The sequence below is a fragment of the Rhamphochromis sp. 'chilingali' genome, assembly GCF_963969265.1.
Source record: "Rhamphochromis sp. 'chilingali' genome assembly, chromosome: 11".
Lineage (NCBI taxonomy): Eukaryota > Metazoa > Chordata > Actinopteri > Cichliformes > Cichlidae > Rhamphochromis > Rhamphochromis sp. 'chilingali'.
The window spans coordinates 4112019-4139462 of NC_137938.1; the positions used below are offsets into that span (position 1 = coordinate 4112019).

At 38.7% G+C, this 27444-nt stretch overlaps 1 protein-coding gene across 2 annotated transcripts; it reads left to right on the forward strand.

Annotated features, from left to right (window-relative positions):
• The first annotated feature begins 708 nt into the window (after nucleotides 1-708).
• Nucleotides 709-27444, forward strand: LOC308406220 (uncharacterized protein). 2 transcript variants are annotated; one of them, XM_080897092.1, is made up of 4 exons: nucleotides 709-1334; nucleotides 15238-15313; nucleotides 26097-26228; nucleotides 27115-27444. In XM_080897092.1, the coding sequence occupies exons 1-4, from the start codon at nucleotides 1171-1173 to the stop codon at nucleotides 27439-27441; spliced, it is 699 nt and encodes a 232-aa protein (XP_080753218.1). In that variant the 5' UTR covers nucleotides 709-1170; the 3' UTR covers nucleotides 27442-27444. The 2 variants fall into 2 exon arrangements, 1 of the variants encoding a protein (XP_080753218.1); XR_013973479.1 differs by lacking the exons at nucleotides 709-1334; nucleotides 15238-15313 and adding an exon at nucleotides 24127-24260.

The window sequence follows — 27444 nt, forward strand, 5'->3', positions numbered from 1 at the left end:
TCAGCCTTTCATTAAACGGTTGATTGTTGGCTAAATAGTTTCTCTTAGTATACTACAGAGAGAGCTGACTTGCATACTATCAATTAGTACATTGCTTTACCACACTATGTGATAATGATACGGAAGGTAATGTTAGTTGGACAGAATAGGTACCTCACTAATTAGCTGTTGAGTAATATTATATATTACCAAGGATTTCCTTTCCTTCTTCACAAGTGCTGTAAATTAGTCAGAGAACAAAAAAGTCCTTCATTTCCAACTATTCCTCTTGGAAAAATGTTTAATTCCTGTTTGAATAGTTACACAGGGTCCGCTGATAAACAGAATTACAGTAATTGCAAACGCTTCATGTAATTACTACTTCTAGTAGCAGCAGCAAAAGTTATAGTTTTGTTTTGAAGCTTCTGCTAAAATGCCTCAGTGGTTAATTTTATTTTGATTAATGACAGCAATTTTCAGACCTCTGAATCACTGGCCAGTTGGTTTAGCCCAAACATACACTATGTAATAACAGGCTTTTACAATTCCCCTTTGCCCCCGTCATATCTGTAATAGCTGAGGTTAGGACTGTGATGACTCAGGATGGGCAAAACAACACAAAATTTCTAGTTTGCAAGTAACCATTACTGTGTTAATGAATGTAGCTTAGTTTAAATGTGCTTATCATAAACTATATCCCCTCCATATAGAGAGAATCACACTGCTCCAATGTCTCTGGAAACAGGCTGTGAGAGCAATAGAGGAATAAGGTGTAGTCTTTGCATTATTTAGAGTGCCATAAACAGCCTGTCTATTGATTTGAAAGCAGAAGCAGCTCCCCACTTACTTCTGTCATCGTCACCTTCATTAAACTGATGTATGGTACTTGTTACGCTTCTTTGTCCCCCATCTTGTACTGATAATCACTCTTTCACTCATGTTCTTTTAAACAGACAACAAGCTTAGATTGTTGGTGTCCCCATGTTTTCACAAAGCATGGAGCACAAGCTAACAGCTAGGTCATGGAATTTCAGCTGTGTCCAAATTCTGGGATATGGTGGGTCACGAAGGATGCAGCCGACCCATCCTTCAAATCTGAGAAAAAGGAGGACGCATTTGTTGGCCACATTTGTAGGAGTCTACGAATTTGGACAGCCTTCGTAGCGTTGCTGTGACGTAATCAGCCTTCAAATGCAGCCTCAGGAGGATGCAGCCAATGAATTTGAACACCTCCTTCATTACATCCAAGAATGGACGCTCCCCCGGAAGGCTCTGGATCCTCTGCTCATTTCAGCCATGGTTCCCCCACTGCTCTGCACGGCAAACAGCACTGTTCTGTCATCTGCTCTGTCTCAGTAAGTGCAGCCTGGCAGCCAACACTGCCATAATTAGTCATCATCATCTTGCCATAATAGTAGCATATATACATATATCTGTTCCCTAAATCCTCCTGCATACTGTATTTTTTGGACTGTAAGGCGCACTTAAAATCCTTTAATTTTCTCAAAAATCGATAGTGCACCTTATAATCTGGTGCGCCATAAGTTTGAATTCTTGTTGTGTTTACTGTCCTCGAATTGAATTTTATGTGGTACATGGCACTTAAAAATCCGACTTTGGTAAGCTGCGAAGCCTTGATGGATTGTCAGAGTATTACGGCTACCGTAGTGAGGAGCCTTGCAGAGTAATCTGGGTCCAAAACTCTGTCTACTTTAGGTCCCAAAGTCAAACGAACACTGCACCATCACCGAGAGTTAAAAACTGTCTAAATTCTTTCATCTTTAATAAAATGATCAGCGTTGCTGCTTTACTAGGTGTAACAATTAAATTTAACATCCAGGCATCCATGAAAACAGAATCTATTGAATTTAACGGAGTTAGAAGTTAGCAAGAAGTTAGCTCGCTAGTTTCCACCTAAACATGATATAGCATGTTCTGACTGAGAGATTTCTGAAAAAATTAAAACGTACAGCTCAGCTATCACTTCCAACATAAATGAAGACAGGAAACAAAACAGCAGTGACCTTTGTTGGGTTACTGAAGTTTCGTCTTGATGCATTCTCAATCATCCAGGTAAGTAAATCTCCAAAAGTTGATTCTGTTCACTGTTCACTGTACACTATGTTACTCTGTTTGTGTCGGGGGACCCGATCCTTGGGGTGGACCAGTTTTTGGCGCAGTGTGTTTTGGGGTTTAAAAGCCACAGAGACCCGGTGTTTAGAAAAAATGCATCTCAATTGCTCCGATACTCCTGACACGTACGGGATCACTACAGGTTCCTTCAGTGGGCTGGTTTCAGTCATTATGCAAATGTCCTGTTTATAAGATTGGGGAAACCTACAGTCAGCTGAGACTGAAGCAGTCACTTGGATTAGTGACGAAACGTTTCTCCCACAAAATGCTACGTCCAGATGAACAGAATCAACTTTTGGAGGGTTACTGAAGTTGGACTAGCACATCATTACTACTATAATGATGTGCTATGTGATCGCTAGCGACACAGCTATGTTAGCATAACATAAACACAGTGAAGCTGGAGGATGAATGCTAACTTTTTTCCACTTGACAAAAGTTAATGTGAGGGTTCCCGATTGTTAGGGACAAATGCAATCACATGGCAGGAAACTGTAAACAATTCGACATTAATGAATCAATGGTACAGAAGTGGAGGAAGCAAGAAGAATGAGTTGGGTAAAGCCTTATAATCCGGTGCGTCTTATGGTCCGAAAAATATGGTAAATTAATTTGGATGAAACTTACCATTTGAATTTTTAGGGTACCAGGATTATCAACATCTAAATGGCTTTTGGGAATTCTTTTTATAGCACTGAAATCAATAATGTTGCTAGGCAACCTGTATGGGCTCAAATTGTGGTCATAAATATTTTGTACTTGTAAATCGGGATTTGTATGTGTATAAAGAATTTGTGTGTGCGTAAAAAAGATTTGTGTGTGGACTCAGCCAAAAAATACGCGTGAAACTCTGCACTCAAGTTTCAAGTCAAAAGCACGAATTTTGACCCCGTTTTTCTTCCTTTCATCTGATTGGCCAATGTCATGTCAATCACAAATTTAACTATCCAATTAGAGAACAGGTGGGTTTGGCTAATGGAGGGGTGTTTTATGGAATAATGGTGGCTGTAGCTGAGGAGGTAGAGCAGGTCACCTACTGATCGGAAGGTTGGAGGTTCGATCCCTGGCTCCTCCAGTTTGCATGCCAAGTGTCCTTGGGCAAGATACTAACCCCAAGTTGCTCTCCGATGCATCCATCGGAGTATGAATGTGTATGAGTGTAGTTAGAAAGCACTTAGTATAGAGGTAGTTCTTGTGAGAATCGGTGTGACTGGGTGAATGTGGCGTGTTGTATAGAGCGCTTTGAGTACTCCGGGAGAGCAGAAAAGCGCTATATAAGAATCAGTCCTTTTACCAATAAATGCCCTTTCACATGCCAGCCCAGCATTTTCCTTCATCACCACGAAGGAAAACAGTCTGTGGTGGTCTCAGTTTGGTGATTTTTGTGTCACAGGTTTACGTGCTTAATACAGGGACCTCTTTTCAACAGCGCTGCGGACCTAGGGGGGGGCAGTATTGTGGAAATGACAGTCTTCACTAGTGGGGATAGTTACAAAGCTTTCTCCGTTATGAATTAACAAATGTTTTTATTGAATATTTGAAGAACCAGCAAAAAAACCCAGAAACTCTTGTAGAGGACATAAAGTTAGAGATAGAAAAGACAAGGAGCAGGTGCATCTAGTACAGGTAGAGCTGCTGCAAAAACCCACAGAGCTCAGCAGCCAGCGCAACAAATTCTGGATCCTTGGCTTTTAGTTAGCAGTAGCATTAGCATTAGCATTAGCAGCACATGCTGCGTCAGATGTGAAAGGACCTTTATGCTGCGCACTGTGACTCAGAGCCATGGTCCCGGGTCAGCCCTGACTTTGTGTTAAACTAATTCTAAAGTAATAATGGTATTTCTAACCACTGATATAGCACAACTTTATCCTTTCAACAGCTACTGAAAGTTAGGGGACCTAACTGCTATCGGATATTTACATAGAGATCCTCCAGCTTCAAACTGTATTACCCTTCAAGGACCTGCAGTTCAAAAAAGCACCCCTCCAACAGCCAAACCCATCTGTTCTCTGATTGGATAGTTAAATTTGTGATTGACATGACATAGGCCAATCAGATGAAAGGAAGAGAAACAGGGTCAAAATTCATACTTGTAACTTGAAACTTGAGTGCAGAGTTTCACACGTATTTTTTGGCTGAGTCCACACACAAATCTTTTTTACACACACACAAATTCTTTTTACACATACAAATCTGGTTTACACACACACACAAATTCTTTTTACACTTACAAATGCTGATTTACAAGTGACAAAATATTTATGACCACAATTTGAGCCCATAAACTTGCCCTGGCTGTACATTAATTTCTATTCAGTCTAACCCAGTATTGCAGCAAAGCGTGTAATAGCCACACCAATCCACTGGGTTCATTTGCAAGCACAAGTTGCAGTAAGTTCCAGTACCAGCAGATATTTTATTTCAAGCCAACATAATAATAAGCCAACAACAAAAATATATATATATTCCTGGGAAAGTGTTTAAGAGACATTACTAACACATTTACATGCAAATACATATTAACTTAATCTTTTCTGGCACAGAAGGACTCTGAAATGTACTTCACACCTTCCTTGAAAGGAACTTGGCTTTAAATATATTATCTCCCCCTGCTGGTATTGCAACATCTGCATGTGTGTCCCGCACACCCCAAAATTCACTATGAGATGATGGTTTATTTTTACCAGTTACATGATTTGCTAAGGGGTAAAAATGATCTGTTGATAAAGCATACCGTGTTTTATAGAAAACAACAGAATTCTTTTAAAGGGCACTTTACTATTTCTTTCTCCAGCTGGTAGTTACAATACGCTACAAACATTTGTGTTGCCAACAAATGATTTGTGAGCTACTTAGAAAACGAAACAAAGGCTACAACAGCAGACTAATTTTTAAAACTCTATACCATATGGACATAGCCTGTTTCTAAAACGTGTCAGCATACAGTGAAATTGCAGAAGAAAAGAATTTCCTCAGAACCTCAGCAGTCTAATATAATAATCTTTTACTTTGCACTAAGTAAGAGTAAAACAAAGGTTCTGTCTCCTGGTGGCCTGACTGATCAATGATGCACTATATCCACCTTAGCAACTAATATTAGCCAAAAAGCATTTTATTAAATAAAACGAATCTACTCATCACTAATGCCGATTGTTCTTTACCATAGCAAGGTCAGCTAATGCACCAAATCTGCTTGAGCTGATCTTGGTAAAGACACACCATCTAGACACAACTCTGCGGTCATTACACAACTTCTTAGGTATGCAATATATATGATGTAGAAAACACATGAAAACAATGAATGTGACATGACATACTATTTAGTATATTATTGATAGGTGAATATATTCAGCTTTGGTATCAAGATCTCCATAGTATAGTCATTTTACATGTTTAAATAAAAGAGGAGGCACAAATCCCCTATGTTGTTGTGTCAAGAAAAGCTTCTGACGTAGAAGTCTGCCAAATCAAACACACAGAGCTACCTGCTATGATGACCCCTTTTGCATGTGACCACAATACAGCAGCATAATGAGTTTAGCCTCTCAGCGCTTTAAAATATTATTTGTTGAATGTTGAAACCTTATATCTTAGTCAGCTCCTTTGAATTTTGATAATAATCTTTACAAATAAATGAACTTGGCTCATATGTGTTATTTTGATACAAATTGTTTAAAAAGCCTATTACATTTTTTTGCATAACTTGATGGAATAGATTTCACAAGATTACCAAAATATTTTTAAATTCTTTCTTATCTGCCTGTTACTCTTAAACTGATAATGAGTTTCATGTCTTTCATTTGAATCCCAGTCAAGGTCTGATCCCTTATCCTTCAGATGTGTATAAAGGCTCTGCTTGTCCTCACTGTAAAAACCCCTCGGTCTCAGTCCTCATCAGTCATGACCCTAACCAAGTGGCTTCATAATATGGCTTTTTTTTGTCTTGGCTGTTAGGGCACCAATAGAAAATTCTGGCTGGTATCCATCAAAAACTATTTACATTGTTTCTTCCAAAAATTGTTTTTGCTTGTGTCTAAAAAACAGAATTAAGATGTGGGCCACGGGTCGTCACTGATGACACTGATGTTAAAGTTCCTGCTTTCACTTGTTTTTATTAACAACATTTTTATACTGATGTCCTTTTCATAACTGTTCACGTTTGCCTTCCCTGATCTACTTTATCTTTTCATTGATTCATTGCAATTTTCCTTAACTTTGTTTTTGTTCTTCTTGGTCAGAATTGCTGCTCAAACTACAAACTTCTTTTTTGGGATTTTGAGCCTAATTGCTGCAATCTACCATTGACATGGACACACAGGCTCATACGAGCACGAGACAGGACACGAGAGAGCTCACTGAGCAATGAAGTGGTCAATCACTCATTTTAACAGAGTTTCTATCTGGATTATAGTTATAATGAAGATATCAGTCACCTTCACAATAAATGGAGGAGAGAATCTGAAGAAATGTTCGTCAAAAAAAGGAACTCAAATGCAGGAGTTTCAGAGTACTGCATATTCCAAAATAATTAATTTGTGGTGAGTTTATTTTATAAAATCAGCATTTTTTTAAATCTGTTACATCATTCATTTTAAATGGTTGAAAGAAACTACTTAGTTTAAAAGGTCAAAAATATTGTCGTTAACATCAAAGAATTAAAGCCAATGGGCTTACACTTACTTACCAATAATGTTGTTAAGCTTGGTGTTTAGACTCATTCCATCCATTTTTAAGTCAAATATTAAAGAAAATCATCTCCAACAAACAAACCTTGGCCAATAAAAACTAAACAAATTAATAAAGCTTGTGTTGATTTAAACCTTAAATTAAGTTGCAGAACAGCCTGGCTTCTCAGATTGCTGTATATAAATAAAGTTGGGGCTCACAGCATATCGTGATAACACAAATATTATGTCTTAATTAATTTTTTTGTTAAGGACAATAAGTGCTTCTTTATTATCAAGAATAATTATTAATAAGATACAGAAATTAATAGCAAACAGAAAAGCCTCGTGGCAGTCTGTCTTGTTGGTTGACACATGGGAAGCAACACCTGCTAGTATTCATTTAGTTTTTAATGAGACATGAGTGGGAGAGGGGTTAGGCAGATGGGTTAGATGACCAGTTAGTGGGTGTAATAGAGGCTTGTCACATGTCTGCATGAACAGCACAGTCTCGTGGCAGTGTGTGATGTAACTGCTAAATTTTATCTGCTGATTTCTCTCCATAGAAATTAATTTTAAATTTTTTGGTGTGTATAATAAAGAACATCTGGGCCAAAACTTGGTGACAGTATAATTACATGTCAGTGCAACATAAAATTAAAAACACATGATTTGTTTTAAATCTGGTTATGAAGATGCCGAGAGAATCAATGTTGTGAATGTGGGAGAGAGTTCTAAAGACAAGAGGACACTCAGTAAAAGCTCTAAAGTCAGCTGTTTTACTACTAATATTTTTAATTTTACTAATAATTTCTTTAAGGTGCATGCCACTAAAGGTTCAGAATAAGTTTTGTTTAAACTTACTTTATATGAACTTTTTTTTTTTTTTGTGTCCCGTTTGAATCTTTAGCCGTCAGAATTGTTGTCTGAAGGCCAAGAAAGATGCCAAGTGGATTTACTTTACCAAGTGGATCATCATGGCCTTGCCATATTGGTCCATTTGATTGACCTTTATTATAATTATGTATTTATTTTATTTTCGTTTTTTAAAGATGGGACAGACATGACTGGGGGATAGGACAGGGAGAAAGAATGAAAGAAAGAGAGGGAGAGAAAGAAAAATAGAGGGGAGAAGAGATGATGAGAAAGGGGGGAAGAAAGAAGAAAAAAAAAGAAAAACAAACAAAACATCTGGATCACCACGATCACCAAAGAGCAACATAATAAAAACAACACCACTAGCTAATAATAGATAACAGTAGATACTTTTTTAATTTCACCTGTTGAGAATGAAAAAAAGAAAACAAGCAGAAGAAAACGAGAGCAACATAATAAACAACATCACGATGATATATGGGAATATAACCGTAAATACTAAATATTAAACATTATTGTGCAGCACGTAAGATCGACAGAACACAGTGTGCTTTGAGGTAGGAGCCAAAAAGGGTGTAGTTTGTGTGTGTGAGCACCCGTGTGTACACCTGTGAGCATGGACGCGCTTGTTTTTAAAGGTTCCTACATGTAATGATCTGCTAGAGGGTGTGTGTGTGTGTGTGGGGGGGGGGGGGGGGGGGGGGGGGGGGGCACAGCCCCGTCCTCCAGGGCATGAAGCAGGTATGGAGGAGATAAAAACTCCAGACATCCAGAGGCCCCCAGAACACAAGAGACCAAAGAAGACCAACAGAGGGGCAGCCGCGCCACTGTCCCAGTAAGAGCTGAGGAGAGTCCCAGATGAGGGCTCACTCAGCAGCCGCGGAGCAGAAGCCAGGGGGAGTTGCAGTGACGTGCCCGTGACTTTATATGAACTTCTGCCACAAAGCAAACTTTCAACTGAAATACATTAGTTTCATAATTTCACTGACTGTCACAACAGGACAAGGACAGTTACTGTCCATTTGCAAGAACAAATGCTATTTTTTGATTTTGATTTTACCAACTAACATGATTCCCACCACCCTAGTGATGGCCACCTTCACTTGTATCAGTATCTCTATAGACCTAATCTTGAAAGTTATAACAACACTTGGAATCAACTACCGATCATTTATATGCCTAATTTGTTATAACCACGGATTATATGGACATTACATTGATTATCTCTGACTCTGATTACTAAGGAACTAAAGCTTTAGCAAATTCTTAGAAAGAAAAAAAAAAAGAATCTACCCGACACAGAACTCCCTGCAAAACCACAATTTGTACGTTTGTAAGTTTCAGACTTTGGAGACAGACATTCTCGCTACGTTCCTGTATAGGCTAAAGACCTGCTACCTCTGGTTTCATATCATCAGTACCTGTTTGAGCTTAGTATCAATCCTCTCATCTAACCCTCTCCATGTGTACTGTATGTCACTAACTATCCCTTTTACTTCCCAAGTTCGAATTTATCATTAGTGATGATGTCAACCCCAACTCTAACACTTGGCAATCAGAATATGTCACTGACGTTTCCATGAAATCTGTCTCTCATGACTTGGTCTTTTCAGTCTTCTAAACCTCCATTATTTTACCACTTTGATAGATCCTGTTTTATTTTAAAACTAATTAACTGATAATTCACTTAATTCTTCTGGTGCTAAAATCACTTGTACTGTGATGTTATAGTTTGGTAGTAAAATTGAAGTGTTCTGCAGATACCACTGCGTTTGACGGAGCTGGAGCCAGGTGACCATTTCAAACTTTAGAAAAGGAACTTCTTGACTTTGCTGGTATTGTGACTGCCATGCTATTTCAATAAACCCAGTCACTTGGGCTAAACTCAGAGTTCAGAGAATTCAGAGTTATTATGTTATTATTTCCCTCCAGTGGAAACAAGGATACTTATTCTTCTCCCTTGCTCACACGCTGACACACACACACACACAAAGTAAGTAATCCTGCCTCATCTGCTAAAACAAAGATTTTTGGTGTATTTCCATAAACATGAAGAGCCACTAATCTGAGAGCTGAATAAATAAAGCAGAAGGAGATTTCAGCTGGAAATGCATTTGATTGTCAGAAAGCAATAGCAGAAATACGAGTATTGTAAACCTTTAAATTTGATTGTTTTGTTTTTACTGTAGTGAAAATAAAATATGGGGATCAAAACAACATTTGAACAGGTTATAACACAAAGAAAAAACAGTGGTTTGAAAAACAGATTAGAAAATTAAGGTAGCAAAAAGAATAGACATCTATAGCCATGCTGAGGCCTGTGGGGTTGACCTGCTGTTGACATTAGATTAAAAGCAATCTTCAAAGTTGATTTGAAGGAAAATGTTTTGCTGAAGTTCTATCCAGTGTAACACCAGGAGAAAAATCAATAACCCTTTTATTTTATTAACCTTTTTAAAGCTATGCAAAGGCTGTGGTTTGGTTTAGGCACCTAGGACTGTTTTCAGTGTGATTATATAATCGTTTGCATTTTGCTTCTGTATTGGGTGATGGATCTCCTCCTGTGCATGAAAACGATGATCCATTGAATTATTTTGATTTTCAGGAAGTGGACAAAGTCACCGAGAGGTAAATAACAAGGATGAGGCATTATCTTTGGGTGACAACTGAAAACTCTGAAACCTGACTCACAAAATCCTTTTGTGAATTCACTCAGTAGTTGATTTTTGTCCTCTTACAACTTTTCTATGGCAAAGTTTTGATTTTCATCAACCTCTTTGTAGAACTTTTTGATCATTTCTCATTCACGGTTACAGTAATGAACATGGTTAAAGTTATGGAACAGTCATGTGTAGAAGAAACAAAGCTAACAGAATACTGCAATGATCTTTCCACCCCTCCATCCACCCTGACCTGCTCCCTATGCTAAATTTGTGGCTCTATAACAAATTAACAAGCTCCCCCTTTAGTTATAATTAACTCCTGAATGTTGTAGGTTTACTTTGTTAGCTGCTCTTAGCTCACTTAACTCACTGAAGTACAAACTTTATTTAAAAGCAAGTACTACTAAGCTGCTGAGCTATAGATAAAGCCAGTACGGCATACTGTTGGCAATATAAACAAAACACTAATGTCAGCAGCTGTGCTGTGAGATCAACTTATTTCAAACACAGAGAAGGTTAGAAGCAACAAAGGTTACCGTATACTACAAAGCACCTGTTAGCGCATCTAAATGAGTTGCAAAGGTGTGTTTATTCTCAGAAAAGTCAGCAAAATACCTGAAGAACAGGCACTGAAACTATGAGACAGAATGACAGGGCTGTGATCTCTGCCCGTCGCCACAGGTGTTAGAATTCATCTTACACTAGAGTGTTTGTACATTGCACTTCATCACAAAATGGCACATTGAAAGATTCAGGATTTCATTTTAAAAATTTCTAAGAGTAAAATTCAGTTTGCAAAATATCAGCATGATTCCATCTGTATTTTTAAGTCAAGTTTTTATCTATTCTAGCTGTAATAAAACTGAAATTCAGATTATTTTGGACAACACAATCACATGTCTGGAGTTAGTTGGCCATCTGGACAATGGCTTTATTAATATTCACCTGTTTCCCAAGTCAGTGCCACAGTTCAGATGGCCTAAAAACTCCAGACATGTGATTGTGTGATTGTTTTGTCCAAAATAATCTGAATCAGCACAGGCTAGTCAACACCACAGCATCGATGCAGCCTGCTGTTTTATGAATAGAACACTTTGCTCTACTCGATTTCCACCACCACCCATCCCTGGAAGAAAATAAATAAATAAAACAAAGTTTGTCAAGAAGCTATTCCAGCCATGAGGCTGTATTAGGTTTATGCATATTATATTAGGTTTTGCATTAATGACATGTGGCAGCATTATTAATCATGCAGGAATACAAACCCTTCTGATATGAACAAAGTTAAACTTTCTACAGTTTTTCTATTAAAACTATTTAACTCATTCACTGCCATTGACGTCTATAGCCGTCAATTGCAGTGTATGAGTCAATGGGTTTAACTCATTCACTGCCAATGGCTGGCAGTGAATGAGTTAATAATGGTAGGATAAACACAAAACATCTTCAGCAACTCCAAAGTTAATCTTCTCTTATCTCGTCTTATCTCTAATTCTAATTGAATATTGAATATCTAATTGGTGATTTGGAGTGGCTGTGTCTGACTAACAGAATCTATATACTTTATGTTTTACCACCTGCCTATTATATATAGCCAACCTATATATACAGTGGGGCAAAAAAGTATTTAGTCAGCCACCGATTGTGCAAGTTCCCCCACTTAAAATGATGACAGAGGTCAGTAATTTGCACCAGAGGTACACTTCAACTGTGAGAGAAAGAATGTGAAAGAAAAATCCATGAATTCACATGGTAGGATTTGTAAAGAATTTATTCATAAATTAGGGTGGAAAATAAGTATTTGGTCACCTCAAACAAGGAAAATCTCTGGCTCTCACAGACCTGTAACGTCTTCTGTAAGAAGCTTTTCTGTCCCCCACTCGTTACCTGTATGAATGGCACCTGTTTGAACTCATCATCTGTATAAAAGACACCTGTCCACAGCCTCAAACAGTCAGACTCCAAACTCCGCCATGGCCAAGACCAAAGAGCTTTCGAAGGACACCAGGAAAAGTATTGTAGACCTGCACCAGACTGGGAAGAGTGAATCTACAATAGGCAAGCAGCTTGGTGTGAAAAAATCAACTGTGGGAGCAATCATCAGAAAATGGAAGACATACAAGACCACTGATAATCTCCCTCGATCTGGGGCTCCACGCAAGATCTCATCCCGTGGGGTCAAAATGATCATGAGAACGGTGAGCAAAGATCCCAGAACCACACGGGGGGACCTGGTGAATGACCTGCAGAGAGCTGGGACCAAAGTAACAAAGGTCACCATCAGTAACACACTACAACGGCAGGGAATCAAATCCCGCAGTGCCAGAGGTGTTCCGCTGCTGAAGCCAGTGCATGTCCAGGCCCGTCTGAAGTTTGCCAGAGAGCACATGGATGATACAGCAGAGGATTGGGAGAATGTCATGTGGTCAGATGAAACCAAAGTAGAACTTTTTGGTATAAACTCAACTCGTCGTGTTTGGAGGAAGAAGAATACTGAGTTGCATCCCAAGAACACCATACCTACTGTGAAGCATGGGGGTGGAAACATCATGCTATGGGGCTGTTTTTCTGCCAAGGGGACAGGACGACTGATCCGTGTTAAGGACAGAATGAATGGGGCCATGTATCGTGAGATTTTGAGCCAAAACCTCCTTCCATCAGTGAGAAGTTTGAAGATGAAACGAGGCTGGGTCTTCCAACATGACAATGATCCAAAACACACCGCCCGGGCAACAAAGGAGTGGCTCCGTAAGAAGCATTTGAAAGTCCTGGAGTGGCCTAGCCAGTCTCCAGACCTCAACCCCATAGAAAATCTGTGGCGGGAGTTGAAAGTCCATGTTGCTCGGCGAAAGCCCCAAAACATCATTGCTCTCGAGAAGATCTGCATGGAGGAATGGGCCAAAATACCAGCTACTGTGTGTGCAAACCTGGTAAAGACCTATAGTAAACGTTTGACCTCTGTTATTGCCAACAAAGGTTATGTTACAAAGTATTGAGTTGTATTTTTGTTATTGACCAAATACTTATTTTCCACCCTGATTTACGAATAAATTCTTTACAAATCCTACCATGTGAATTCATGGATGTTTTTTTCACATTCTGTCTCTCACAGTTGAAGTGTACCTCTGGTGCAAATTACTGACCTCTGTCATCATTTTAGGTGGGGGAACTTGCACAATCGGTGGCTGACTAAATACTTTTTTGCCCCACTGTATATAAAAATTCGAAAGGATGAATATTAAAATATAGGATATATTAAAGGTTGGCCTAATAGCTAAATGTTGTTTTCTGCCAGCCAAACTTGGCAAATAACATCAAAAGATTGTTTCCCCATCTGTATTAAATTATATTTGGTGGTGGCATGGCTCTGTTCTAGGAGACAGAACAGAGCAGGTACAGTGACAGCAGAAGTGACAACAGATAAGGCATTGATTACATCAGAAATAGCATCAATAGTATGAACTGGAGAAGCTGTGGTTGAAGTGTGTTACAAAGTGGCTTGCAGAGAGTCTCTGTAAGCAGGCAGATGCAGCGTACAGGAGAATGGTATCAGCTGCACTGTCATGGTCTGGTTGGGCACCTGCAGGTCTCAGACAGCGGCTCCTCCTCCTTTAGGCGGAGTCCGGTTGCTCCTCCCTGGCTGACCACCTGTGAGCAATCGTGCCAGCGGTATATCAGACCTGCGCTCTCAACCATTCATCGCCTGAGTATCTGCTATCCCCATAGATAGCACCCGGAGTGGAGATCTCGTTCCCCTCACTCCCGTCCTCCTGGACCTGGGCCACCTGCTGCTTACACAACGTGGCCTGCCGGCCCACCGCTCACCTGCCTGACTCCCCACGCCTCGACCGCTTCAGGGCCTTCCGCTCCACCTGTCCCCTCCATCTGAAACCAATGCCCCCGGTCCCTACCTAGTCCTGTTTCTACCTCCCCGCTGCCCCCGCTGTTCAGCCGTCTCCTAGAGGTGTCTAGGTCGCCCTCATTATTCACCGACGAATCCTACGCGCCACTAGTGTGGTGGCGTCGCTTTGTTTTTTACCTTTGTTTACCTGTGGGCGGAAATAAATCATTTGTCCTCTGTCACCTCGCTTCCGGTTTCTGCACCTGTGTCCATCCCTGTTCCCTCGTGCCGCTGGGCCGTGACATGCACCACCAAATGGAATTAGCTGATCTCCTCAAACTGCTGGCTGAACTTACACTGGGGTCAGTCTCCCTACCTGAAGCACAATGTTGATGATTCTTTATCATCCAGCCAAAGGAATCAACACATATTGGGAGAAATCTTTAACAAAGTCTGTCTGGTATAAACTTGCTGGTCTCTGTGGCATATGATAGTGTTCTTAATCGTAACTTTCTTTTATACCTTTGTCTTTTCATTTAATTATAAACCATGTGAGACTCATGTACAAAAACGATGATTGTGGACAGAACGAGGTCAAACAGATCTAATTTCTTTTTTTAAGATTTCAAAAATGCAATCTGTAGTAAAAGTGTTCACAAAAAATGAAAAGTAAGTCTTCTTAGGATATCTGCAGGGAGGCAAACTGCGCTCAAGCAAGTTTCTGCAAAACACTGTGTTTGGCTGAAAAAGCATGCCATCCTGGAGTCTTTAAAACTATGTATTCATGTTGGATCTGCTATGTAGTGTTTATTTAGAGTCCTATTTTGGAGAGCTGACTCATGAGCCAGCTGACTTCTTGTTTGCTGGCAGACTTTGCATTTAATATGATAATCCTGACAAGAATCTCTTTTTTGAGTCAAATAGTTTCTAGAGAACAGTTGTTACATTTTTATTATTTTAAATAAGCAAGTGATGAGCATAACTTGATGAGCCACCATTAAACATAACATATATATTCCCCACTTGCACGTGCAGGCGATTAATCCTTCATGTTCGGGTCTGTCTGAATCTGTTCGCACAGGGTCTTAGCTAACCATTTTCAACCACCCTTGGGGGCGGGTTCCATGTTGACCTCAGGACTTCCAGGCCATACTGAGGTAAGCAACTGATCAGTTGTGGCGATCTTCCTGAGTTACTCATGGATCTTTGTTGTTTTATTCTGACAATCACTAGCCCTCAGCCACCTTCCTAGAGGAAGGAGCCATCCCCAAACTGTTCCCACCAAGTCGGGGGCATAAAATTGTCCTAAATTGATTTATTCTCATTCTTTTCAATTCTTATTCTATTTCTATTCAAGTACAATATTGTTGTGTTTTTTCTTAGTTTATCATATTTCTGTAAAGTTGTATACATGTACATTTCATTTTTTTCATTTTTATTTTTACAAGTTTGCACCTTTGATCCAGGAGGACAATATTTCGTCCCACTGTATACTTGAGTGTATTTTGTTGGGTTGACAATAAAACTCGACTTAACAGTTATTTATAAATCTCAGATTTGTGTAAGTAGTTTTATGACCTGAACATTTTTATAAAATAGAAAGTAAACTTGAATCTGAAATAACAAAAATCATGAAAGTATTACTTTAATTACTTTTATTAACCAGGAACATGATACCAGCGAACTCCAAAATCTATATACATATGTCCTTGGTGAAGAAGCCAGTCCATTTTAAAAACTTACCCCCATATATCTCCTCCTATATCTCAAACCAGTTTCTGCTGGCAGTGAGGCAGAAGGACACTTCAGGGGGAAAACTGACTCACTTGCCTGTTCTGCCTCTTAGTGTACATTGGGTTTCTGCAGGTATCAGCATGGTTAGAGAATGCCATGGGCAAGTGGTCACTCTGCATTTTGGGTGGAGGCACAGAAACTGTGACACACCACAACTGCGCCTCCAGCTCCTACACAAAGGTGTGGTGTGTTCAGGTTCCTACTTTGTAATATTCACATGCAAATAACTGAGAGAAAGTAAATTTAACAGCAGTTACTCATTAGTCGGGTCAGATAGCACATATTACTTATAAGAAAGCCTTGTTTTCAGCATTTATCTTGGTAAAGCAGCCCGGATGTTTTGGCTTATTAAAATCACTGTCCCATTTTCCCATTTTCTGTACATTGATTAAAAGATCCAGGATGAACTGATTCATCCCTTATTGACTAATCCTGGTAAGTCTGGGTTTTTTTTTCGTTGTGTGTGTGTGTGTGTGTGTGTGTGTGTGTGTGTGTGTGTGTGTGTGTGTGTGTGTGTGTTTTCAGTTCTTAAGACACACAAAACAGTAAGACTAGCCAACCCTCATTCAATCATCAGAAATTGTCATGTCCTCATAAACATATCAATATAGGAAACCACGATCAGGAGGTCCATGCTTTGGAGGAAGGACGAATGGGAGGTGTAAAGTTTGAAACTGTCAGCTATCATTGGAGGGTAATGTAATGTAATATACTAATATTGGAGAGTAACCCCTACATGCAGCTCACTGGCAAAATGAAGCAGTGGTGCTTTTATTTTAGGTTATTCCTTTATTTCATCCATAAGTAAGTGCTGGCTGTAAAAAGAAATCCCAGATTTTTCTCCTGATATGACTCCTAAAAAATATTTTTTATTCCAACATCTCTCTGAAAAACCAAAAAGTGTAAAAGCAAATATTCACAAAAAAAGCCATCCATCCATCCATCCATTCGCTACCGCTTATCTTTTTCAGGGTCGCGGGGGGTGCTGGAGCCTATCCCAGCTGTCATAGGGCAAGAGGCGGGGTACACCCTGGACAGGCCGCCAGTCTGTCGCAGGGCCAAAAAAAGCCAACAAATAGAAAATGAAAAAAGAAAGAAAAAACCCCAAACATATTTTGCCATAAGGAGAATGGAAAGAAAACAGATTACACTTCCTCTTAAATCCACTTACATCAGTGGAACAAATGATTCTTCACTCCTAAGAAGCAATATTTGAGTAAATGCATCTGAAATATATAAATGAAAGGTTTATTTAAGGAAACCATGCTGAATGCATTCAAATCAAGTACATTTAATTTCACCAGACTCCGTTAAATATAAAATTTTGTGTTATTCTTTTGGAAGACAATCAATGGAAAACGTATAGGTAATGAAATTAGTTAAAGTCAACATTTAAACTGCAGCTGACTTGGTGTTTCCCTGTTTGACCGTTATTAAGTAGATACATTTATTTTTGAGGGCATAGCCAAGGCATTGGTATTAAATGAATATTGTCATAGTTATTATTCATATTCAGAATTCTTTACATAGTTTTTCTGTCCCTAACCCAACCATAACATCTGTGTACATCGTGGCTATTCAACATGTATTTAAACAGATGCTGTTTATCTCCTATATATTAAAGACATTATTTATTCATTCACAGTTGTTTAATTAGGCTGTACCTACTGTGATTTTGCGCCTGTGGGTATGACTTTCTGTCTTTGCAGCTGATATCACTCTGTAATTAGGGCTAAGAGTTTCTGAGGTCAGGGAGAGGAGAGGTTCAGTGTACCTTTGCTCTGTGAGCTCTGTGTGTGCTTGTGGCAAATTACACCTGAGGACAGGAGTGTGCTTTGCCTAACCTTTTGGCTTATGGTTTTTGTGTCCTACATGTAGGTTTTGTTATCTTTACTTTTCTGTTTTAGATTAATTATTAACCATTATTTTATTCCCAGTTTTGCCACCTTGTATCCATTTTCAACCCAGACATTTTTTCTGTTACATCCCCACGTCCACTGGGCTTTCTGGAGAACATAACAGAAATCATTTGACACAATTTATGAGAATGATTTTATCTTTTATTTATTTTTATTATAACTTTTTTCCACGAACTTTACAAAGTTAATGTTCTAATAATGATCATTTCAAATGATTAAATGACATTTTGTTTTAAATTGAAATTTTTTTTTCCATGAACCATTTTATTTAAATCTAAATGATACACCACAGTACACCACACAAAGGCACAGTTTGAAGTTTGAGCTCTATTCACTGTTACGACCCGGCTCAAAAGCCGCAACATTAAAAAAAAGGAGATGAATAACAGAGTGTGGGTGAGAAGAGGTTTCATCCTAAAATGGAAAACCAGGTTGGCTAAAATGGCTGGTGCCACCAAGGCAAAGACTAGTGCACTGCCGGAAAGCTTGCCTCAGGTATGCTTTTATCCACACCTGACTAGGTGTGGCCAATTAGCACCAGCTGAAAACACTGAGACGATTAAAAGCTGCAGAGGGACGTAACATTCACATCAATTTACACAAACTGGAATGACTTAGTTTACCCTGGCCAGTATTCACGGATAAATCATATTATCCCTTGACATTTAATCAGCAAACAGCTTATTTTAAACTTAATGCGTCAAACCAATGACTAGTGCTTGTTGTTCATAATGCAGCTTTAATGTTAAGCACACATTGGGAAAAGGTCGCCACCCACACATAAGTGCAGATATCACAAGTGAAAGGAATCTATCACTTCAAAAAAAGAAAGATATCAGTTCTATACATCGCCTAACTACAATAGAAGCCATTATTGAAAATACCCACCCAGCACTTCAATCACACTCTAGATCTTGTTTTAACATATGGCATAGAAACAGAACATTTAAGGGTGTTTCCTGAAAACCCTCTCCTGTCTGATCATTTCCTAATTACATTTAAATTTACAATAATTGATTACATAGCAGTGGGGAGTAGACTTCATCACAGTAGATGTCTTTCTGAAAGACATCTGCTATAACTAAGTTTAAAAATATAATTAGCATCTTCAATGCCCTGTACCAACACAGAGCAGAGCAGCTACCTGAACGCTACTCCAACAGAGGTCGATTATCTTGTTAATAATTTTACCTCCTCACTACGTACGACTCTGGATACTGTAGCTCCGGTGAAAACTAAGGTCTCAAATCAGAAGTACCTGACTCCGTGGTATAATTCTCAAACACGTAGCCTAAAGCAGATAACTCGTAATCTGGAGAGGAAATGGCGTGTCACAAATTTAAAGGATCATCCTTTAGCCTGGAGAAATAGTTTGCTGCTTTATAAGAAAGCCCTCCGCAAAGCCAGAACATCTTACTATCTCCAACCTTCCTTTCATATCAAACATCCTTGAAAGAGTAGTTGTCAAACAGCTAACAGATCATCTGCAGAGGAATGGCTTATTGAAGAGTTTCAGTCAGGTTTCAGAGCTCATCACAGCACAGAAACAGCTTTAGTGAAGGTTACAAATGATCTTCTTATGGCCTCTGACAGTGGACTCATCTCTGTACTCTTCAATACTGTTGACCATAATATCCTATTAGAGCGATTAGAACATGCTGTAGGTATTACAGGTACTGCACTGCAGTGGTTTGTATCATATCTATCTAATAGACTCCAATTTGTACATGCAAATGGAGAGTCCTCTTCTCCCAAGGTTAATTATGGAGTTCGATATCGTTAGGGCTAGATCAGGTGACCCTGAATCCTCCCTTAGTTTTGCTGCAATAGGTTTACGCTGCTGGGGGATTCCCATGATGCAGTGAGTGTGTCTTCTTCAGTCACCTTTCTCACTCACTATGTGTTAAAAGACCTCTAGAATAGAATAGAATACTTTTTATTTGTCAATTTCTTCAAATGTACTTGCCATACAAAGGAATTGAAATTACGTTTCACACTGTCCCATGCGTAGACCTCTCTGCATTGAGTCATTAATTGTTATTAATCTCTGGCTCTCTTCTACAGCAGGTCTTTTATCCTGTCTTCCCTCTGTCGCCTCAAACAGTCGCAGCACATGGACGCCCCTCCCTGAGCCTGGTCCTGCCGGAGATCTTCCTGTTAAAAGGGAGTTTTTCCTTCCCACTGTCACCAAAGTGCTTGCTCAAAGGGGATCATGTGATCTGTATGTATTATTGTAGGGTCTACCTTACAATATAAAATGCCTTGAGGCGACTGTTGTTGTGATTTCTGACATCTGGCAATGCCATGTACCTGACTGCAGTGTAATGTTGTGGATGATGGCTCTTACCACAGTGGTCAACCTCATTTTCTTGCTGAAACAGCTATGATAATGATGAGGATGGTGAGGATGATGGCACCAACCAATAGGAGGTAACACTTCCTCTTCCTCAGCTGTCTCTGTGGGGAGAAAGGGTAATTTAGTGGGCGGAGTTATGTTACTGTTACATTTATAATAAAAAAAAGTTATTTAGTTAGATTATCTTTTGCTGGATAAATATGTTGAGACATGTTTTGGCAGTAAAGTATGGTGGCGGTTAGCACTGTTGCCTCACAGCAAGAAGTTCCTGAGTTCAAGTCCACCATCAAGTCTTTATGTGTGGAGTTTGCATGTTCTCCTGTGTTTGCTTTGGTTCTCTATGGGTACTCCGTAAAATGCAATTAGTGGGGTTTGGTTAATTGGTCATTCTAAGTTGCTAAATTGCAAAGGGTTGTCTGTTCCTACGTGTTAGCCCTGCAACAGACTGGCGACCAAGTCTGCCAGGGTGTACCCTGCCTGTCGCCCTAAGACAGCTGGGATAGGCTCCGAACTGACCACGTAGAACATCTGAGAATGTAAACACTATAAAATACAATGACTTTGGAAATTTACAGTATTTTATCAAGTGACACATTGTAGTCCACTGGTGTTGACAATAACAAACCTGTGGTTTCTCCCATCTCCACTCAATAACTGTACTGTTAGCTGTAGTGGCATTTCCATTGTCTTTGCAAAGTTAAACAAGAAAGCACGAAATCACAGTTGACATTCGTGTCCAACCATGAAACTTTTGTCAGTTACTGAACTCAGTATATTAACTAAAGATAACTAAAGATAATAACTAAACAGGCAAAACAGTAAGAAATCATAAGATCTAGCTCACGCTCCAATTATTTTCTTTTTACTTTTTTAAAATCAAGACTCCACTGACATCTTGATCAGTAGAGTCAGTCAGAAGAGACTTCTAAAAATCTGCAAACTTTTTGAATTACAAGCTTTTGACTGTAACTGAATAAATGTCTGAACAGTCTGTTTGTGTAGAAGTTCATCACCAAATCATACAAACATTAAACTAATCATTGTGACTTTTTATACATAAACAATGCCAAGTTGACAGACCAAATCTTGAAATGTCACATGTCACTGTCACACTGGCCTTCGACTGATGCCTCCACTGTTGTAAATTACATTTTTAGTCAGATGTTTTAGAATGGAGAAAAAGAAAATATGCATACTCCTGTACTTTGAACTGTGTTTTTATTTTTATTTTTATTATATGTATTGTGTATATGTGACTGTTTTAGGAGAATGTGCCAGTTTTTATTGATCTCTATGGATTTCTGAGGCATTTGTATAACATGAGTAGCATTTGATTTTCATAAATACAACTAATAGTTAATAAGTTGCAGGAAGTTCCACATTAGTACGGAGTACCTCTGTCTTAAAATATTAAGTATTCAATAAATTTTTTTTGTTAAACTTGTGTAAACTACAATAAAAATACTTTGTTAGTACAACACATTTTTTTGTATTCCATTTTACTTCTTTCTTGTGGGTAGCAGTGGGCATGATTTTTCTTAGTAAGGTTAACTAATTAGAAATTACAGTGTACATGAAGACTGTGCTATTCTCATTAAATATTCATATTTGTTATTGTGCCAGCTTTTGTTTTTCTAAGACAGCTTTGATTCAACCGAACATTTGTTATTTCATAAGAGTGACAACATTCATATCTACATGATTTTAATAATTTTTCCACACAAACAGCGTTCGCCAATGTCCATGTGGTGCACTGACTGATGTAAAGGCCAAGCTCCATTTTAATAACTACATAGCCACAACGCGTGCTTTTCCGTCCCCAGCTAATTTAAAGCAACCCCATAGCACACAGCTGATGCACTTAGAATATGAATGAATAAAAACAACAGCTGACATTTTGAAAATACACATGGCGAAACAAAGGAAGTGGCATTTCAGCCAAATGAGATCAACACAGCTTCAGAGGAAGAAGATGATTCTGGGTCACACAAACAAATACTGATAAAATGCATTAATAGAAATGGTCCTGTTGCATTGCTCTTCCCCTGAACGTATTCAGCGTCTCAGGCTGATCTATTAATTATCTCGTTTACCACTCATATCATTTCTTAACTTTAAAATCAAGAGAACAACACAAAGAAAAAAATATGCTAGAATGATTTCTGCAGGTTTATCTCTTTACTCCAAAGCAGCTAAAAAGGTAATCATTAAATTAGCACCTGTTAAAAAAAAGGAACTTGATTTGCACAAAGATGTTACAGTGCTTAATAGCTTCAGTCATAAGAGGCTTTTAGCACACAACGCTAAAAACAGAGAATGTTTGACTTGTTGAAGAATGCACTTTTCTTTCTTTTTTACTTATTTGCAAGATTTTATAATTATATTTCCAGTGTCAGGGTTTATACATAGCATTAAAGCTGAACACTGTTTAAGGCAATATGATATAATTACATGATTCTGTAATTACCGGTGATGTATAACGAGGTGTAGCTTGATTGCTTCTCCTTAATGGGACGTGACCCACTATGTTCAATTTTACTATCTCTAAAATTTTATTATGTTGTCTGTTGTTTAACAGTTTTTACTTTGTGTTACACATTCAGAATTTGATTGACTGTCATATTATTAAAAACAATGGTTCTTTTTTTTTTCATATAAACCAGAAACTAGTAACTCTGCAATGGCAATGAAATTAATACCCATTATGTCAGTTGTACATACAAGTATAAATAGTACCTGTAAAGTTAGTCAGGATTAGAATTTTTCTGTAAATTATACGTTTGTTTTAATGTACGGTTAGTATGCTGTCTGTTTTGGTTTGTGTTTGTTTTATTTACTGACTGTAGAGTCTGATGGTTCAGAGGGAACATTTTTTCTCTTCTGTTATTCTTCAAAATAAATATGGGCACTCTTCTTCTTTTAAAAGTCTTATTAAATGTTTTTATTTAGTAGTCATTAGATAGCAAAGTACTGTAGCAGTCTGTGTAGAGTGGAAATAAATATTTAAAGTTGCACAAGAAAAGGCGTGACATATATTATAGTGAATCCCTTTTAAGTGTTTAGCTAACATTTTAACTAATTGTGCATTAATACTGTTTTCAATTTATTTTTTCTGTTACTTGTGGTACAATTTACATTTCAAACAGAGCAAGGATTCATTCCAAAGAGTACATAAACTTTAAACGCCCGTGTCAACAACTATTTGCCATATCTGGTTGGCGGGTGTGTGTGTGTGTGGGGGGGGGGGGGTGCTGAGGCAGTATTGCTTGTGTTAAGCAGAAATATTCAGCAAAATGGAGGGAAGAGCAGTGGTTAGGGAATATGTATATATATATATATATATATATATATATATATATATATATATATATATATATATATATATATATGTTTGCTTCTTGTCTCCTCAGGCGGGGACGATGTGTTGGAGCAGAGAATCTATGTTGTCTCGAAATGCTTTTTCTCCCATTTTTTCCCAGCCTGTTTTCTGCTACAAAGGCAGCGGGAGCAGTGGCGTTAGACCAGAGCCGAGGCTGGAGTCTTTAAATCCTGACGCGCTTCAAAGCACGGAGAGAGCAATTCATCTTCTTATCTGAGACTCAAAACAGGCTTTCTGTGTGGAAGAGAGAGGGAGAGGGAAGAGGAAGAGAAAAAATGCTGTCGAGTAATTTTCCGTTTAAACGTTCCACTCCACAACAATTTGCATAAGCAGCCCTGCGTCTGTGATAAGAAGATTGGTAATTTTCAAAGGCTCTGTGGGGATTGAGAATTAAAAGCCTTTCTCCGCTATCTCCCCTCTTGCAGCTGGCCACCACAGATTCCCCGGCTTCTCTCACGCATTTCCTCCTAAACTACGCCTTGTAAACTTTCTCTGCCATCCTCTCCTTCTCCCTGCTCGCTCTGACGGTGCAGCAGCTTCCTCTCACCCTAAACTATATACTCTGCCTCTCTCTTCCATACACTCCTTTCCTTTTTTCCTCCAGCTCGCGTAGACCAGTCCTGCTGTTATTTGAGGAGAACAACAACATAAATAAGGTAGAGGGGGAACAAAAACGGGCTTAGTATAACAAAGGAAGCCTTGCAGTATTTTTAAAACCAGAATTTTCCAGATTGCAAAGCAAGCAGAGAGGCAGGACAGGGAGACTCACAGGGGCAGAGACAATTGAGGAGAGAGGGGGGATGCTCTTATCACAAGTAAGTTAATCTGCCAAAGAAAGTGTCCTTGGTGCCAGGACTTCAGGGCTTATGGGTGGTGCATACCCTCAGTAAAAAGATAGTGTGTAAGTCACACCTTTTTTTTTAAATTCACTTTTACTGTCTAATATAAGGGAGTTCATATTGAATCTGTTTTTACACTCAATATGGCTTTACAAGAACTGATATCCATACTTAGCAGCAAAGTCAGTATCTTCAGTCGTGCTGTTGATGGTGAAAAAGTCATTTGGTAACATTTTTGCTAACGGTGGAACTACTTAGTAAATGCATTTTAAAATTTAAACATAAAAACACAGTTCTGAACTAGAAACTTGAAAAGAATTAATGCTAAAAGATGTCCTTCATATTACAATAGAAGTCAATTAGGAAAAAAAATCATAATGAACATAACACATTTTTAAGTTCAGACATCTCACATTTGAAATGATCTTGGAGTTCATTTCAAATGTGCACCAGAATAATTAATTTGTCCAACAAGGAAACCATTTTTGTTGTTCTGACTCAGTACACCACCGCAGTGAATTTCAAATTATACAATTATTATATAACTGAAGGCCACACTGAAGGCCTGCACTTCAATCCCATCTGAAATAAGTGTTTCATTTTTGAAACAAATGCAGGAATCACGATCCACAAACTTGTTCTTTGCAGGAGGAACACGAGGACCAACTGTTATATTCATAGTCACATGGACCTCTCTCAAGATAAAAACTGTCCACTTTTTGCTGGTTATGGTTATGTGTGTCTAAGTTATTATTATAAATAAAAATGTGCAAACAAAGAATCAGTGTTCTCACAGGAGCAAAAGACATATAAAATAAATGTAATTAGTTGTTTATATTCACTGAAACAAAATGTAATGCCTTAAGTAAATGTCTAACCCTCTATTTATTTCTTCAAAAGAAATAAATTGGTGCTTTTTTTATGTTGTTAGGCTGTTCGTTCAGTGCAGGCCTTACATAAAAGTACACAAGAATAATAAAAATTCAACACAGGACTAAGGCCAAAACTAATACATGTACACTCTCAGTGCCCTAGAGCCAATCAGGAAAAATTCAAAACAGCAAAAAAAAAAAAAAACCCAGACTGATTTAACAGAAGATTATTTTTTCCAAACGAAAACCAGAGAAAAACATGTCAGGTTAGATCTGCCAAGGGAGAGAGAGGGACTGCATAATGACACATCCTACAACATAAAAGCTACAACAACAGGTAAAGTGGAACTACATGGAATTTAGCCTGTAGCAGAGAATAAAGAACAACCACATAACCTGCTCTAACTCTTGTAGGTGAGTCATTATGTTGCTCATGTTGAGTGTTTGACTTTTCTAAATTTATATATTTTACAGGCCACGTGTAAGTGTGCGTGACTTGGTGTAGCATTCAGAAATGTGCACATTTTTGAATGCTACAACAAACATGCTTCCTACTTCTGTGTTAAAGGTACAGTGAGTTGTTTATTGTTATTTAATTGAAAAAAAGAATCTTTTACTCATCAATACACATTAATTAATTTGTAATTATATCTTTGAAAAATCAAAATACATAAGAGCAAGTGCTAGTTTGTGGAAGCCGTCATGTTGGACCCGGAATCTTGAACACAGTGCCTGTAATGGACATTGCTGTCCTACCTAATCACGTTTTATATGTATTCAGCTAGAGACTTGCCACATGCATAGTATGCCAAAGGCAGAGGACGGAGAGCTTCTAGGTGTTGGAATGCCACAGACGCAAAATCATGTGAGAAGGAGTTCCCTTCACCAAAGAGACAACGTGACCGGTATCTGGGTAAAATGTCATTCTCTTCGTCTTCACATCAAGCCTCATCTCCTAAACTGAAGTCAGGGCTCTAACGCACAAAAACATGATTAATTGCAATTACTCATTGTCAAGAATTGGACATGCGACCCTCCCGTCACCTTCTAGACAGTTGAGAGCAAGCTGGCTAAATAACAACACTATCTGGTTAAACGCTAACATTATCCCAGATAATTTTAATGCTGTGCTCATTACAAGCTAATACTCAATGTCCAGTAATGTTAGCTCAACTTTAAAGAAAGCACACAGTGGCAAAAACAGCCGTGCTTACTGAAAGAAAAGTTCAGGATATCCTCAACAACTCACCTCATAGTGGGACAGATAGTGTCAGACCAGTTTGGTATCGCTGTCATCGGACAGACGTGAGAGTCACTGAATTACTAACTGTTACTGGACACCATTTTACAGCCTTCTCAAGATTACATAGGTGTGGACATTTATTGACAGCTAACTCTATAAAATTTACTATTTTGTTTGTTTTATTTCCCACCGTCTATTTACAAGAGGTTCCAAATCTTGGAAAACTTTCTAATTTACGTCTCCCCTTTACTGTTCAGACTGTGGTGTAATTTTGTCTCCTTCAGCTTAGGATGAGCTCTGATATAATACCCTTTCTTTCATTCACAGATTTAAAAATGACCATTCACTCATTCATCATCATGTTCAGACTTAATTACTGTAAAGAACTTTACTTAGCGTAAAGGAGAGATTTCAGTTAGTTTAAAATTCTACTGCTTGGTTCTAACTCTCTATCAGACCACTAGCAATTTGATTATTTTATTGGTTGTTTTTAAAACATTTCACAGGTAACTGCTAATGTTTATCAGTAATTTTTTAATCTTTCTTTTTTTTATAGAACCTTGATCGCTATTTGCGCTTGCCAGGATCTGACGGCGCCCTGACCGGTGGACCTGCCAGTGTGTATATCTGTGTGCGTGTGTATGTGTCTCTCCTATCGCCCTGTCTTCCCCTCTGGCTCCGCTGTCATGTGTTAGGAGGTAACCTAGCAACAGGCTACCTCCGACCCGGAAGTGCTGTCGCCCAGGAGCTGCCGCACCTGCAATCAATCCACCGGCTGCTGCCAATCTACTACCACCTTCGGCAGGGCTACTTAATGGTGTGGCTGAGCGACAGACAGCACTGGAGTATTGCACTAAGCCTGGTAGTGTTTTCGAGCCGCTAGCGT